Raw genomic sequence first — 14,974 nt, 5'->3', positions numbered from 1 at the left:
ACCCAACTTGGGAGTGTGTACTTTTCCCGCTATGTACAAGGCCCTTAATTCATGAAGTGGGAAATATGAGACAGATTCCTAAAACTCACACAATTTTGAAGAATGTATTTACCATCTGGTTCCCTATGGCCCTCAACCATTTTCACATGTTTATCTCAAGTCAGATTCCAAAGTATGTGGAGGGCAGCTACTAATGACATATTTGTTAGTTTTAATTTTATTCTGCAGACATTATGCAGTTCTATAATATAAAATGAATACAATACTAAAATCTATTTCCTTTATTTACATGGTATAACATTTTCAATAACAAACATTTCTAATCATGAAAGATGGTGTTAAAGCAGAAATACTGTCATGATTGAGTCAATGGGAGAACATGAAATATGCGTATTTCATAATTTTTCCATAAGAAAATGTCTAGTTTGTTTAAATGCAACAAATACTGTATTAGATTCACTTTATAAACCATACACTCCTTCTTGTCTTTCTTTTGAACACATTCTGGAAGGCAGCTGTGAAGAACGGAGTAGCGAGTCCACGCCATTCAACATCCATCAGAAACCTGCTTGCTTGCTTATTTTAATCATCTTGGGATCGATTATCTTCAATGATAATAGTTCTTCTAGGATAAGATTCAATTTCTACAAATATATATCGAAAATCATATTCACCACTTCCTGGGTTCTGAAAAAAATGTAGTGTTTCCAGGTATTATTTTCCTTTCCAGAACTTAAATAACACCACGCGCAGAACCTCTGACCCCACGTCCCATGATTCCCACACCTCTTTCACTTCCGCATACACCGTTCCTTGCTTGCCTGGCTCAGAGCCCTCAATGTAGAATTTCACACGCGTGTGTTTCAGCCCATCTTTTACATATTCAGTGAAACTGTCGAGAAAACGAAAGATCAGTCTAAGTTCCTTTCATTTAAAAATCTCCCCAGAGCTTCCTCTGAATTCAAGCCACAGTACCTGACATGCTGCCGGCGACCCCGCCTTGTCACCTCCCCATAGCCTTTAATAGACTCACCAAAGACACCGATCACCTGCAGAACAAGGACAGTGCTTTATTTTGTGTTTTTTTTTTAAGCTTCCTAAAGAAATAATTTTTAACAAACCAAATGATTTTAGGAAAAAATAATCAGTAAGCTTAGGACCTTTTCAAAAATGACCACTTCTGGCTCACGCCTGTAATCCCAGCAATTTGGGAGGCCGAGACGGGTGGATCACAACGTCAGGAGTTCAAGACTAGCCTGGTCAACTAGGTGAAACCCCGTCTCTACTAAAAAATACAAAAATCAGCTGGGCGTGGTGGTGCGCATCTGTAGTCCCAACTACTCAGGAAGCTGAGGCAGGAGAATCGCTTGAACCCAGTGGACAGAGGCTGCAGTGAGCCAAGATCGTGCCACTGCACTCCAGCCTGGGTGACAGAGTGAGACTCCATCTCAAAACAAACAAACAAACAAACAAATAAAAAAATGACCACTCCAGTAAGAAAACTGAAAAAAGGGTTATTATACAAAAATCATCCCATAAATAATTTAAACAAATATTTCATGCGAAGATTAAAATAGGTAGCTTTATGGTGTGACTTGTAGTTTCAGAGCAATGTAGGTTGACATGACGCAGTTCCTGCTCCCCTTACAGAAAACAAACATAACAACATGGAGTTCAGATGTTTCTCTACTAACCCCTTATGGTTTGAAGATAAAATGTATGAACATTTTTAATGAAATGTAATTAATTAATAGCATCTAATACTAAAACTATGAGATCAAAAAATTTTTAAAGTTACTAAACACAGTGAGGAAAAAGAAAACAGATAATGACATTTAAAATAAATCACAGCTACAGGTATGAATCTACTATTTCTAATGAGAAAATCCACATGAAGTAGAAATGTAGTTTTTATTGAATTCAAAACGCAAATACTGTGGAACCCTCTAAAAAATATAAATTTGATATTAATCTAAAAAAGTTTGACCCTCAACTCTATGAAATTTATCTTATTTTGTCTGTTTGTGGAGTATCTTCAGTATCACATTTTCCAGGATAAAAAGAAGTAATATGTAAGATGATATTTCAGAATTGCATAGCACAAACAAATAGAACAATTTACTTTAATCTATTAAACATATAAATATCAACATCCATCAAGATTTTCTGTTTTTCAAGCAGACACAGTACCCAGCAAAGAGAAGCGTACCCCTTAAAAAATGTTGACAAAATTGTTAAACTTTAATTATTATTTGTAGAGCTTTTTCAGGCAGCAAATGAAGTTATGACTTTAATAATATCCCACTTTCGTATATTCTGTGGAGTTTTTTGTTCAAAATGCTGAAAAAATCTATGAAAGGCTGAGTTTGTGAATAAAACAGCAACTCTTCATCTCTTTCCAGAGATGCGTCCTAACATTTAATAAGGTTACCACCCACAGGTATTTCCAGAGTCTGTAAAGAATGTTTCTTGTCAGATAAAATTTGGATTCCCAATAACTATTATGGGAACCTTCCTTATTTCCTGGTTTTCACCTCTGAGATACTTTACCCTCCCTGCCTCTTTCTCCATGGTTACCACTGGCTGTCCAGAGCTCAATGAAGAGAAATCAGTGGATTTAAAAGTAAAGATGCCAGAGATTGTTAGCTTCTGAGGTTTCCACCCGACATGATTAGAAAAACTGGTGGAACATTCAGAGCCAGGGCACCAGGGAAGATCAGCACCGGGTTCTATACTGAACACGCTGTGGATTCAAATCTTTCTCCTCTTCAGGGGCTGCAAATGCGAGCTATAACATTACTCCTTGGTCTGTGTGAAGAACGGCCCTAATATTTATGATGATAATGGCAGACAATTACCTGCTGTTATCTTTCAAGGTGAATGAAGGTGTATTTCAATGAGTAATATTTTCAGTGCTGAAGGTTTGCATCAGGGAGTAAGAAATCTGACACTTCCCAGGCCACACTGGCTATGTGTGACTGGAAGGCCACATCTAAAGCCTTCCTTCTTGACAGGGTCCTTCAAAGAACCAAGGCAGCTTCCCCATGTCCACTCTTCCCAGGGAAGGTAGAGGCAGACTGTGCTTAAGAGCTTAGATTTGGAAGCAAATTTTGGATTTGTTTGGATTCAGATTCCGGCTCCCCCACTTACTAGCTCAGTGATCCTGGTGAAGTTACTTAATCTCTTTAAGTGTCAGTCTCCCCTTCTGCAAACTGAAGACAAAGTAGTGCCGAACACAAATGGTTTTTGTGAGACTGAATAAAGATGATACACTGAGACCCTTAGGCAGAGTGCTTGCACAGACACATGTTTGGTAAGTGTCAGCAATGACATTACGACCATGAGATCATGCATCAGGCTTTAAAAAGACTAGAAACTTACCATGAGTTTGATATTTTGGTGTATTCTAAGAATTTAATATCTATGAACAACCAGCAAAATGACTGTCTTGTACAATTAGCATGAAAACATCTGTACACTGAGTTTTGGGTTCTCTTAAAGAACAAAGACCTAATAATGTAATGATGACTCGACCATTATGTATTATCATGCGAATTTCACTAGCGTGAGAACTGGTTCTTGAATTCTGCCCACTTCCTCCTCCCAGACATTTTCTCCCCCTTGTCAGAGTTCATGTAACTCAGTCTTGAGAACTAACCTCAGGATGTGATCTGCATTTTTCTAAGGCTCTCCCATATATCTTGCTAGGACTGGATGAAGAAAAAAGTTCTTTGAAAATCGTGTAAAACAAGCCACCTGAAATCACACAAAACAAAGATGAAGCAAAGCAAGGGCAACATAAAAAGGCCAGCTTAAAAAATATTCCAGAGCTTATACTTGCTGTTTTTTGCAACCTGTAATGCTGATTCCAAAAAGCACCACTATTAAATAGGTAAAATCTCTTCCAGCTTCTTTCACTGTAAAGAGAAAACACCAACGGGTTACATGTGCCGGCTGGGAGCAGGCATACTTGTCTGCTGCTTTTGCGCTTCTTGCGAGAGAAAAGCAGCCTCCAGATCAAAGTAAGTGGTCTGCCTGTGTTCAGGGGCAGCTGTTTTGAAAACTCCTTGTGTGTCAGCGCCTCAGCAGAATTCTCAGAGCAGGGCTTGGGAATCTATGTTTTAATTTAGGATGAAGAAATCCTTTTAACAAGTGATCCAGTCCACAACTGCCATAGGTTAGGCAACACTCCCAGATTAGGAAGAGTGCTGGCTTTTGTCAACCAAATAGGTAAGGGACTGAATGGACCAAAATGGGTGTCAACTCTTAACAGTCAGTAACTAGCTCGAATGCCAGTCCCACCCTACACTGACTGGTGCATAAAAACAGAACTGTGTTCAGAGTAGGAATTTGGTTGGCCAGAAAGATTTATGAATTAAACTTAGAAAATGAAGAACACGCACAGACCAGTTTGTTTTCCCACACTAATAAAATATGTGCATATGGGTTAAACAGACACTCTGAGAGCTAGAGAAACTCAATCAAGACAGTGTCAGGGGGCCAGGCGCGGTGGCTCACGCCTGTAATCCCAGCACTTTGGGAGGCGGATCACGAGGTCAGGAGATCGAGACCATCCTGGCGAACACGGTGAAACCCCATCTCTACAAAAAATACAAAAAATTAGCCGGGCGCAGTGGCGGGCGCCTGTAGTCCCAGCTACTCGAGAGGCTGAGGCAGGAGAATGGCCTGAACCCAGGCGGCGGAGCTTGCAGTGAACTATTGAGATAGCGCCACTGCACTACCGCCTGGGCGAAGGAGCGAGACTCCGTCCAAAAAAAAAAAAAAGACAGCATCAGGGGACAGAGTATATACGTATGTATAGCTATAAATAAATGTATTTGTATTATACAGAAATACATATACAAGTACACTTATTTGTCCCTATTACCCCAATCACCCTAGATTCCCGATTGTCCCTCCCAACATTTCATTCCTGCCTTGCTTAGTATATCAGATAAGTCTTTCTATTTTTTCACTTACCAACAGCTACTGTATATCTACTATGTGTATCTTCATATATATGCAAAGAGCTATAACATTACAATTACACTACCTTAACATTACAATTATGACTATGCTTTTCACTGATGCTGAGAAAGTGAGTCACCTCCTGGCATTATGTTTATAGACTAATTTATTCACCACATTAGCAATTCAGACTTCTGAAACATAAATCTTTAAAAAATTTTTAAGAAAAAAACTTTTGGAAGAAAATTTTATCAGATGTTGCTGTTATTTTCTCTTCTGTATAAAAAGCTTCTATTACGTTTATGAACAACATTGTTTAAAAGAAGTATTTAGCTAATACAATGCTTATTTAAAAGCAGTCTTTAGCATATCACAATCCTTGAAGTTTTCAGCAAGGTTCCCAACTTAGAAGACATTATTCAAATAATAAAAAGACCTCATCTGCCAAAAGCTGTGTAATTCATGGGACTGACTCAAACAATTGTCACAAATCCAATTTCCCTTCCAAGGTTCAGGAGTTGGGGCCTACAATGACGACATCTCATTCCACTCTCAGTGTCACAAAATACATTTCAATAAATATTACCTGCCAGTTATGTGTCAACTCCCAGGTTGAGAACCCAATAACAAATAATTAGTTGTATTAAGTATCCTTATTTGTCCTTGTTACCCAAACCAGGTCATTGGCCCCAACACCCTGGATTTCTGACTGTCCCTTCCAACAATTCATTCCTGCCTTGCTTAGGGTATCTGACAGGTCTTTTCCATTTATTTGATAAACAACAGCTCCTATATATCTGTTATATATAAAGCCCTGTGCTAAATATTCTCCATATTCTACACACTTAAAAAACTTCTGTTTGTTACTTTATAGCTGTCTCTAATGGAAGCTGCTCACTGTCTAACTTTCTCAACCCTATCAGACCTAATACTTTTATACAAAAAACCCTCATGCCATTTATTTGCTTCTGCAATTCTCCACCCCTCCTGTAGGGGGTGCTGTGGTATGGGGCTCCCAGCTGCAGGGAGCACTGGTAGCGGACAGTTGTCAGCTGAGCTCCTCTCTGGGCATTCCATCATAAGAAAGCTTCCTCACTTAGGTCACGGCACTTCCCTGGACCAGCCCATACTCAATGTCTGGTTGATGCAGAAGCATAAGACTCAGCCCCCACATTAGGTAGAAGGACAGTGACTGGCCAGCTCAGCTCCAGAGGTCCCCAGAGCAGCAGCTGAGGCCCCAACTGCAAATGCACTTCGGCCTCTCCCTCTGCCCAGTCCTGCTTCCCTCATCCCTCAAGATGTATTCTGAGAGCACTCCCTGATAAACCTTACGCAAATCCGACTTCCCTGGGAAGCCAACCTACAACGGGTGCTACCGGGAGTGGTAAGCAGCTCTCAGTTTGGATTTTGGAGCTGGCTCGCTGGCCACTGACTGGCAATGAGGACCCTGTCCCTGGTGGTAGGGGGGTACTGACAGCACCTGTCATAGAGCTGTAGTGCAGCTGATGCAGCTCTCAACCAATGGGGACCTGGGATGGAACGCTGGCAGAAGGGAATGTACTGGCTGATGTGTTATTCTGGGAGTTTAGGAGGAGTCAGTAATTTTAAGGACTTATATCAGATGGCTGTGGCTGGGGCCATGGAGAGGGATGGTGAGATGATGTGTGTAACTAATCACCAATGAAGGTGAGTGCCAAGGGCAGGAGCCTCCTTCCCGGCAGAACAAGACTCAAATTGCACCCAGAGGATAGAAAATGCGTGGGTCAGGTCTGGAGCGTAAGGGATTCAGGGAGTTTGGCATTTCAAGCCCATGAGACCTCCCACATCAAGGCCAGGGTCCTGATTTGGGAGGAAAGGGAACCTAAAGCTGGGTAGGGGGCCCTTGAGGTCAATGTTGTAAAAAATCTTGAATCCCGATTCTCCTGACCCCTCTAGCCCTGAAGCAGCAGCTCAGTGTCTGGTAAAGGTTGGCACTTCCTCCATCTTGGAAACTGGGCGAGGGGTGGGTGGGGGCTTCTGCCTAGCAAGATACGTGCTGCCCTCAGGAGGGCTCTCCACCTCCCCTCCTGGCCAAGTTACAACACAACTGGGCATGAGAAGGATGAGAAGGAACAATACTCGGAAGGAGCTGGAGGCCCCCCCCGCCGGGGTGGGGGAACACAGACACCACTGCTTCTTAAGGGTGGTGTGTCAAGGGCACAGAACACAAAACTGGCTGAGAGTTGATCAGCATGGGGCATGCTCCTGTGATGAATTTAGCAACCAGGCAAGCACTCTGGGAACTGATATGCAGCTGGCTAGGTCTGCTCCTGGAAACTTCGAGACAGTGATGGTCCACATTAAGTAAAAGTGACAGAACAGCCATGGCAAACTGGAGGAAAGGCTCAACAGCCTCCAAGAATGGGGATGCTACCATAGATATAGACTATTTTCTTAGGAGGGACAGGAGGACACTGTGTACCAAAGCCACAAGGAAGCCACAGTTACATCTTTATAGAGCAGGATGCCCTGACAGAAACGGAGATGAAAGAATTCTGAAGCAGAGACCAGGCTGGGGTGTTAAACAGAAGCCAAGGTGAGTGCAACCATCATAACTAATGGCAAGGCTGGAGTGGCAGTCGGGAGTGTCTGAACTACAGAAAGCAACAGAGTTGATGACTAGAACACAGTGTTCCCAAGGGGAAGACACAAGGGCAGCAGACAAGGCTACTTCTGAATTACATAGTCATGAGAAATTAACTACAGATGATTCCTGAGGCTGAAGGCAGCTGCTCTAATGCAAAGTCCTGAACATTGCCCCAGTTTCTGGACCTGAACCAGTTTTCAGACCTGGAACCCATTTACTGAAGGAAAGCGTATGTAACTGACTCCCCCCGTCCTTCACCAAAAGGACCTATAGTTATCAGCTTGGACATAGTCTGTGCTGACAGTGATACCTAAGGACCCAAAGAGTCAAGATGACCCCCTGACGGCCCCCCATCACCGGGATGTAAGAAGGTCACAGGTGGGTCCAGGGACTTACCTGGTAATAATTTCTGTGATTTCCAAATGTATAAATCAAGGGGATGTACTGAGTAACTGGCAACAATAACTCCCACTTTAGTTCCTTTGGAAGTGGGTTAAGAGCTATCACAGTGGGAAAAGTCAAATAGAAGCCTCTGAAACTGCCATTTCAGTGACCAAGATAATAAATTAAAAATGATATCACATCTATGGGGAATGGCAGAGTATTCTTAGAGACCTTAGATACAGGCATGGTGATCCCCATCACAGTCCCTTGTAATTTACCAGTCTTCCTTTACAAAACACAAATAGGTGCTGGAGAATGACAGTGGTTAACTGCAAACTCAACCAAGTGGCAGCCGGGGTACACATGTAATACCACATATGGTAACTTTACAGGGGAATGCATTAACACAATCTCATGGTATTGGCCATTGATTTGAAGAATGCCTTCTATTCAGAAGCAGCAGCAGGAGTAGTCTGTAGTAACATGAAACAGATAATAACAGTGTATGTTTATGATCCTGCCCAGGATTTGCTAATTCTCTCACCCTCTGTCATAACAGTCTTAAGGGACTGAAACCTTCTGGACCTGGGCTGTCTAATACAGTAGCCACTCACCACTCATGGCTATTTCAGTTCAATTTTAAATTAATTAAAATTAAATCAATTCAGTTCTTCAGTCACATATTTTAGCAACATTTCAAGTGCTCAAAATAGCTACAAGTGGCCAGGAACTACCCAAATGGACAGCACAGATAGAGGACATTTCTATGCAAAAAGTTTTATTTGAATAATGCTGTTCTGGACACTCAGCAGAATATCACATTTGTCTACTATATTTATGCCATCATGTTAGAGCCCATAAGTAACAAGTGGCAAGTGTGTTAGAAGGCTTGGTCAGACAAGCTGCCAAGTGTGAGAGGTGGGTCCAACAAAGATGCAGAGGCTCATCAACACATGAGCCGACCTCGTGGGGCTACACTGGGGCGTGCCAGGTCATGCCCTCCCAAGTAAAAGACAATTGTTGTACCCTATACCTCCTACCACAATGCTTCATAGGACTCTTTGAATTCTGGATGCAGCATATTCCATATTTGGGAATGTTGCTCCCATCCATTCACTCAGCAACAAGGAGGACTGCCACCTCTGAATGGGGTGCAGATGAGGGAAGGGGTCCCTAAGCAGGCCTGGTGTGCAGTGCAAGCAGGAGCACTGTTGCCTGAGCCAGATGACCTGACACACATGCTGTTTGCCACTTTTATGCCTTTCACCTCTGCATACAGGTTGTTCCTTCGTGCGAACTACTATGAATGAAAAACTAGGTTTTTGGCATAGTCAGCAGATTCTACAACAATTGGTAGAATATGATTCTAAAACAGCAGATTCTAAAACAATTGGTAGAATATCAATTTTTTGGGTTAAAAATTATTAAAAGGTATGTGTATGAAAGTGCAAAATGTTAAAAATAGTCACCTTCGTGTGGTATAATCATGGGGGTCTAAATTGCTTTGTCTTTTTTTTCCTACAAATCACATGCGAAATGAAGAAATTAAAAAAAAATCTTAAAATATCTGTGAATATATCTGTGACTTTCCCTGACAAATTACATTCCATCCTCCCTATTTTATATGTTTTTCTATTATTGCAGGTAACATGTGAAAGTTTTCCCTACCGGTTATGAGTCAATAATCTCTCTCTCTCTCTTTTTATTCTGTCCAATTACTCTTTATTATATGTAACAGAGCCAATACAACTTGAGAAAAATTTCCCAAACATAATGAAAAAAAGTTATATCAAATTCAAGATCAACTTTCAAATCTGAGTTCCAATCTGTGAAGAAAACTGTAGGTCTATATGTTCTAGTTCTAAATTACGTTTTATATTTAAAAATTCATGTGAATTGCTTTTTCATCTTTAGCAGTGAACTTGGTGTAAAAGGGCATTGGCAGCTCTTGTCATGTCTGTTGAAAGACCAATCATTAAAGTACTCCTTTTTACCTTTTTGTGATGTTGGGACGGCGGTTCCCCCTCTCTGACTCCTGTGCACAGACACTTGTTTGCTGCTATCCTCCTTTGCTTTTCCGGGGCTCGGTCCCTGCGTCCAAATGGTTTTCTGGGTGACTCCAAGAATACATCTAGGTAGCACCGTTTTCTTTTGATATTGAAGCCTACATCTCAAACTGGGCTCAGTCTTCAAGCACGCTTTGTTAAGCACGATGTGTGGCAAAAGCAATCGCTTTGCCAAGGACCTGTGCAGCTTCTCCGTATACTGTACGGCTCGTAGAAAAGTACAAATCATGTTCACAGAAAATCGTTCCGCTTAGGGACGATGCTAACTACAATTAGGAAAGCTTTAGGGTTCACTACACATGCGGCCGGACACGTACTCAAGCCTATACGTTTACATTACATGGCGTGTTAGGCAAAAACGTCAGTTTCCGCAGCGTAAATGAAAACGAAAAGTCTCCAGGGAGAACCTGATGTCTACCTTCCCTTCTGTCTTCTTTCTATTTGAATTAACATGCTCTGATTACCTTCTGGGCTGACATTCACAGTGTACCCGCCATGCCTTCGCAAAGTCACCTGGGAAACCCCCCGTCTTCCTGGGAATAGTAGTTTGAAAACCTCGCTCTTACTGGGATGCAGCAATGATGCGCGCAAAAGAGACTACATCTCCCAGAATTCAAGGCGGCCAGAGCACGGCGCAGTTCCTTCCCGCGCCCCCAGACGCCTCCGCGCCCAGCGCCTGCGCAGACGCCGCGCGTCCTTAGAGCGGCGGGAAAGTGGGGCGTTGGTGGGGGAATTGGTACCACCGACCCTACGTGGTTCAGGCGGGACTGGCAAAAGCCAAATTAGCAGTTACAATCTACGTGTTCTCCTGATCCTTATAGAGAGGACTGTGCACAGTGGGAAATACCCCCTCTGACTGTGGTCTTGCCATTCCGCGTGGGCAAATGATTTAGTTTTTGCGTTTCACTGTGTTTTCAGAAAAACTGGACAATAGTCAGCAAGTGGGGATGAACGAGGCCGCTGCAAAGCAGGCACCAGTTTCCTAAATGGCTAAGCCGCGAACTTGGCTTGGCGCCCTTGGCAGCAGAATGTTAGGGGTGGGGAAGGAAGCCGGGGCTCGGAAGTTTCTAGAAGCCCGCTTTGTGAGCGGGTGTCTGGCGCGGTGCCGTCTGCGCACACGCCAAGGTATCCTTAGTTTTGCCCACGCGCGCATGCGCATAAGGGGTGTGGCGGCGTGCGGGCGTGGGGCGGCGCGTGCGCTCTTCGTTTCAGCCTTGGCGCGGTCCTGTGGTGGACTCCTTGTCTCCATGGCGACTGGACGCGGTCGGATCTTGCAGCAGCACTGGCTCGGCCTCCAGACGCTGCGGGGGCCCAGCAGGGGTGGTGGCGCGGCCCGGGGGCGCGCCAGGGCCTTTGGGTTCAGGTGACTGTGGGGCCTGCGGGTGGGGTCCGCTGGCGGGAAGCCCCTCACTGCGCGACCGCGCTCTCTTCACCGTGTATTTTATTCGTCCAGCTTGGCGCAATGCCCGCGGCCGTCTTCAACGTGAGAAGGGTCTGGAAGAACGACCGGAGGAAATCCTTTCTACCCTGCAACGTGGGGTACCCTGAGTTATGACACAAATAGAGTAGCCTCTCGGGGAAATATTTTTTTCTCGCGGCGCCTGTGGCCGGGGATGCGCGCACCTGCTAGGACAGGTGCAGGTCCAAGAGGTCGCTTCTCCGGGATGCGTGCCCTAAATTCACGTGTGCTCCGCCCCTGCCTTTGTATTTTCGCTCTTCTGTAACCAAGAATCTCCCTTCTTGTTTTTCATGACGTTACAACTTAGGGAAGTAGAGTCTGTTCATCAAAACCTTATCAATTTACACCCTCATTCCCCAAGCAGATACCTCTGGCAGGCAGGTTGGTCTGGCGGGTGGGGGGCAGCACTTTCTGCACCTCCATCGTCAAGGCTAAGTTGCCATCTGCATCGCCAGGTCTTGCTCAGCTCCTAGTCCCATTCTGCCTGTCTTCCTGTCTAAATGCAGGAGCCTGTGGTATTCTTGTTCTGCTCCATAGAGGCTCGTCTCTCCATTTCTCTTGGGGTTTCCTGGAACTGAAGCGTGGTCCTCTCCTACAGTGAGAGAGAAGGCAATTTTGAAGACTTAGGAAAGGAGCAGGAGGCTGCATCTGCTTTCCAGAAGCATCTTCAGCTTGAAGAAGTAAAATGATCCAGTGCATCAGAAGTGTCAGCATGCATAATGGTACCTTATGAAATCCCTCTCATTATATCGTGAGCTGTTCCCTAGCTGTGTAGCCATCACTGCAGTTAGTTTACAGATGGAGGGATAATGCCAAGAATGGTTTACATTCTTGAGGATTATCTTTCTGCTTGTAAGACTCCTTGATTTATAAATATGGAAAGTCATCCATATTTTGCCTTCTAATAAACCAGTGGTCTACGTTTAAGCACACAAAGGGAGTCTTACATATTAGTTGAACTACTTGTTCCCCCCGCGCCGCGAATCTGCAGAACTATGTCCTGTGTCCTCTCTAGGTCTCCATTACTTCCATTTACCTGTTTGCAGAAGCCCAGCCCTGTTGCTTAGTGCTATGATAATAGTTCTTAATTGAATACCTATAATGCTAGACATACCACAAGCCTTGTCACAAAGAGAATGGTGACAATGCCTGCAAAAATTCTTTTATGTAGGAGAAAAAGCAGGAATTTCAGTAGGAAACTTGAACTTTTAATCAATTTGCTGCTATTACTAAAATTAGTTTTTACATAGTGCTCTATTAGGGGGAAGCAGAATGATTTTAATATGATGAATCTTTTATCCTTTGTAAGTTGAGTGAACTTCCTGGATTGATATAATTAGAGGGCCTGTCATTATGCCTGGCATGGGAACCTGCATTTCAAGCTGATTTGGAAATGTGTGCATTATTTTTGGTAAAGAAAAGTCCGCTGCTAAAAATAGAATGATTGACTGTGGTCAAAGCGGGTGGTTATTTTAATGTCTCGCTGTGGAAAATTAGATGTTGTTAAGGAATCAGCTTTCCCTTTTTAACACAAAATGTGAATATGTATAAATATCACAAACTGTAAGAAGTGTAGCAGAAAGCGTATTAAGTTGGCTTAATTTGTACCTGCTGTAATTTATTTGATTTGCCAGATATTTAAAATGAAGCACAGTCATTAGGTTTTTAAAATATTGGATTTGCTCAAAGCTATCAGACAAAAACCTGTCACTTGAAAAAAAGTGTTTTCAAACTAAATTTATCTTGCTAAATGTATCAGTGTATGTCTACACTTAACCTTGTAGACGTATAGATCCGCATAAAAACATAAATAGAACTTGCTGATTTTTTAATTATGTGGACCTTAAAAATGTGCAATTGGGGCCGGGCACGGTGGCTCAAGCCTGTAATCCCAGAACTTTGGGAGGTGGAGGCAGGCGGATCACGAGGTGAGGAGATCGAGACCATCCTGGCTAACACTGTGAAACTCCGTCTCTACTAAAAATAAAAAAAATTAGCCCGGCATGATGGCGGGCGCCTGTAGTCCCAGCTACTCAGGAGGCTGAGGCAGGAGAATGGCATGAACCCGGGAGGCGGAGCTTGCAGTGAGCCGAGATCGCGCCACTGCACTCCAGCCTGGGCGACAGAGCCAGACTCTGTCTCAAAAAAAAAAAAAAAAAAAAAAGTGCAGTTGGTTTATTTTATGGATAAATAGAAATGTGTTTCCAATAGTGTTAAAAGGTACACTGATGAGATGTATGATCTCATGTAAGACATGGTAAAGAGAGCTCTGACAGTACATTAAGGAGATGGGGAGTCTCAGAGACTGTCTTTGCTTCTAGCTTGGGACCTTAAGTCCCTTTAGTTGCCTTGTTAGAGCCTTAGCCTTGTAAACTGAAATGAGGGACTCTATGAGATCCATTTTAATTGTGAAAAAACAAAACAGCAAGAAATAAGTTTTGCCGTTTTAAAAGTGTGAAAACATGTTTGTAATAAAATAGCCTTCATATTCCAATTAAATAAAGGATGAAATGTCTTAAAGCACTTACACATTACCTTGTGCAGAGTATGTGATTAAGAGGTATTTGTAGAATTGAACTAACTAAGCCTTGTTAAATGTTTTAGCCAAAGATAGAGGTATATCCATTCGTTACTGAATTAGGGTTTCAGATTAGGGAAAAGCATTTGGTGCTTAAAAAAAAAATAACTAGTACCAAACAGGATTTATTTGCTTAATCGTTATTTAAAACTATCTTTGAGTGGGGAGACTTACAGCATGACTTTGAGGAACTTACTAAGATCATTTTATTTACATATATTTTATATGCATATATGTTTACAGAACAGGTGACTTTATTTCATTGACGTTTTCACAGTAATCTTTCATAAATTCGGGACACACCACTTAAGGTTTTCAGTAAGAACTTGGTGGTGAATTAAGCCAGTAGGTATTCTTGAAACATCTAAGCACCCTGGCACTGTGCTTCTCAAACGAGTAGTTGTAGTGGGTAGGGAATACATAGAGCATCTTCTTTGTCTGCAAAATCAACACAAAGGCTTTGGGAAAATGTTAAATAATTTAACTGGTAAATAATATAATACATTTTTATGATAGGACAAAGACAGATAAATCATTTAGTAGAATGCAGTATTTGCTTTAATTTTTAAGATCAATTGGGAGACTTCTAAGAAGTTTTGAGTTTGCTGCAGACTGTACCCCCAGATTTCGGGGGACCTGGTTTCAGTTTCTTTGCAAGGGTTCTGTTGCTAGGAATGCCTTTGAGAACCACTGCTCCAGTCTCAAGGATTGTGCTGTCAAACTGTGATTCCCTGGCCTTCTTTTGCATGTGACTCTTAGGTTTGAAATTAAACAATACCTGCACCCCCCAACTTATTGCAGATTCAATATGCTAAGAAAAATTAGAACATACATGGAGTTATGCCCCCTAAATCCTCCCCATTTAAAAAGACCGTCACCAACAAATTTTGTAA

General features: G+C 42.7%; 2 protein-coding genes across 7 annotated transcripts in view; one reads left to right on the top strand and one right to left on the bottom strand.

The window, feature by feature from the left end:
* Nucleotides 1-266: 266 nt before the first annotated feature.
* TIMM21 (translocase of inner mitochondrial membrane 21) lies at nucleotides 267-11,286 on the bottom strand. Its single transcript, XM_054461272.2, has 6 exons — nucleotides 9,973-11,286; nucleotides 3,855-3,917; nucleotides 3,659-3,756; nucleotides 976-1,049; nucleotides 787-892; nucleotides 267-687 (listed from the first exon to the last, which is right to left on the bottom strand). The coding sequence occupies exons 1-6, from the start codon at nucleotides 10,271-10,273 to the stop codon at nucleotides 583-585; spliced, it is 747 nt and encodes a 248-aa protein (XP_054317247.1). The 5' UTR covers nucleotides 10,274-11,286; the 3' UTR covers nucleotides 267-582.
* Nucleotides 11,280-14,974, top strand: part of FBXO15 (F-box protein 15) — a 75,582-nt gene continuing 71,887 nt past the window's right edge. For 4 of the 6 annotated variants that reach the window (XM_054461266.2, XM_054461267.2, XM_054461269.2 and 1 more), the window contains exon 1: nucleotides 11,284-11,407. In XM_054461266.2, the coding sequence (XP_054317241.2) occupies nucleotides 11,292-11,407 (116 nt within the window). In that variant the 5' untranslated portion in view covers nucleotides 11,284-11,291. Of the gene's footprint in view, nucleotides 11,408-11,562; nucleotides 12,226-14,974 lie in introns of those variants that run through there. The other 2 variants (XM_054461268.2, XM_054461271.2) reach the window with 2 other exon arrangements.

This window comes from Pongo pygmaeus, chromosome 17 (assembly GCF_028885625.2).
Source record: "Pongo pygmaeus isolate AG05252 chromosome 17, NHGRI_mPonPyg2-v2.0_pri, whole genome shotgun sequence".
NCBI classification, from domain to species: Eukaryota; Metazoa; Chordata; class Mammalia; order Primates; family Hominidae; genus Pongo; species Pongo pygmaeus.
Note: the sequence above shows the minus strand (reverse complement) of the source record. Positions and strands in the feature narration are given on the sequence as shown.

Bases quoted from the DNA above. Each gene is read 5' to 3' on its own strand.
- TIMM21 (XM_054461272.2), bottom strand. From the start codon at position 10,273: ATGATTTGTACTTTTCTACGAGCCGTACAGTATACGGAGAAGCTGCAC. The intron at 893-975 runs GTACTGTGGCTT...TTTTCTCGACAG, and splicing joins GGTCGCCGGCAGCATGTCAG to TTTCACTGAATATGTAAAAG. The intron at 688-786 runs GTGTGGGAATCA...CATTTTTTTCAG, and splicing joins TGTATGCGGAAGTGAAAGAG to AACCCAGGAAGTGGTGAATA.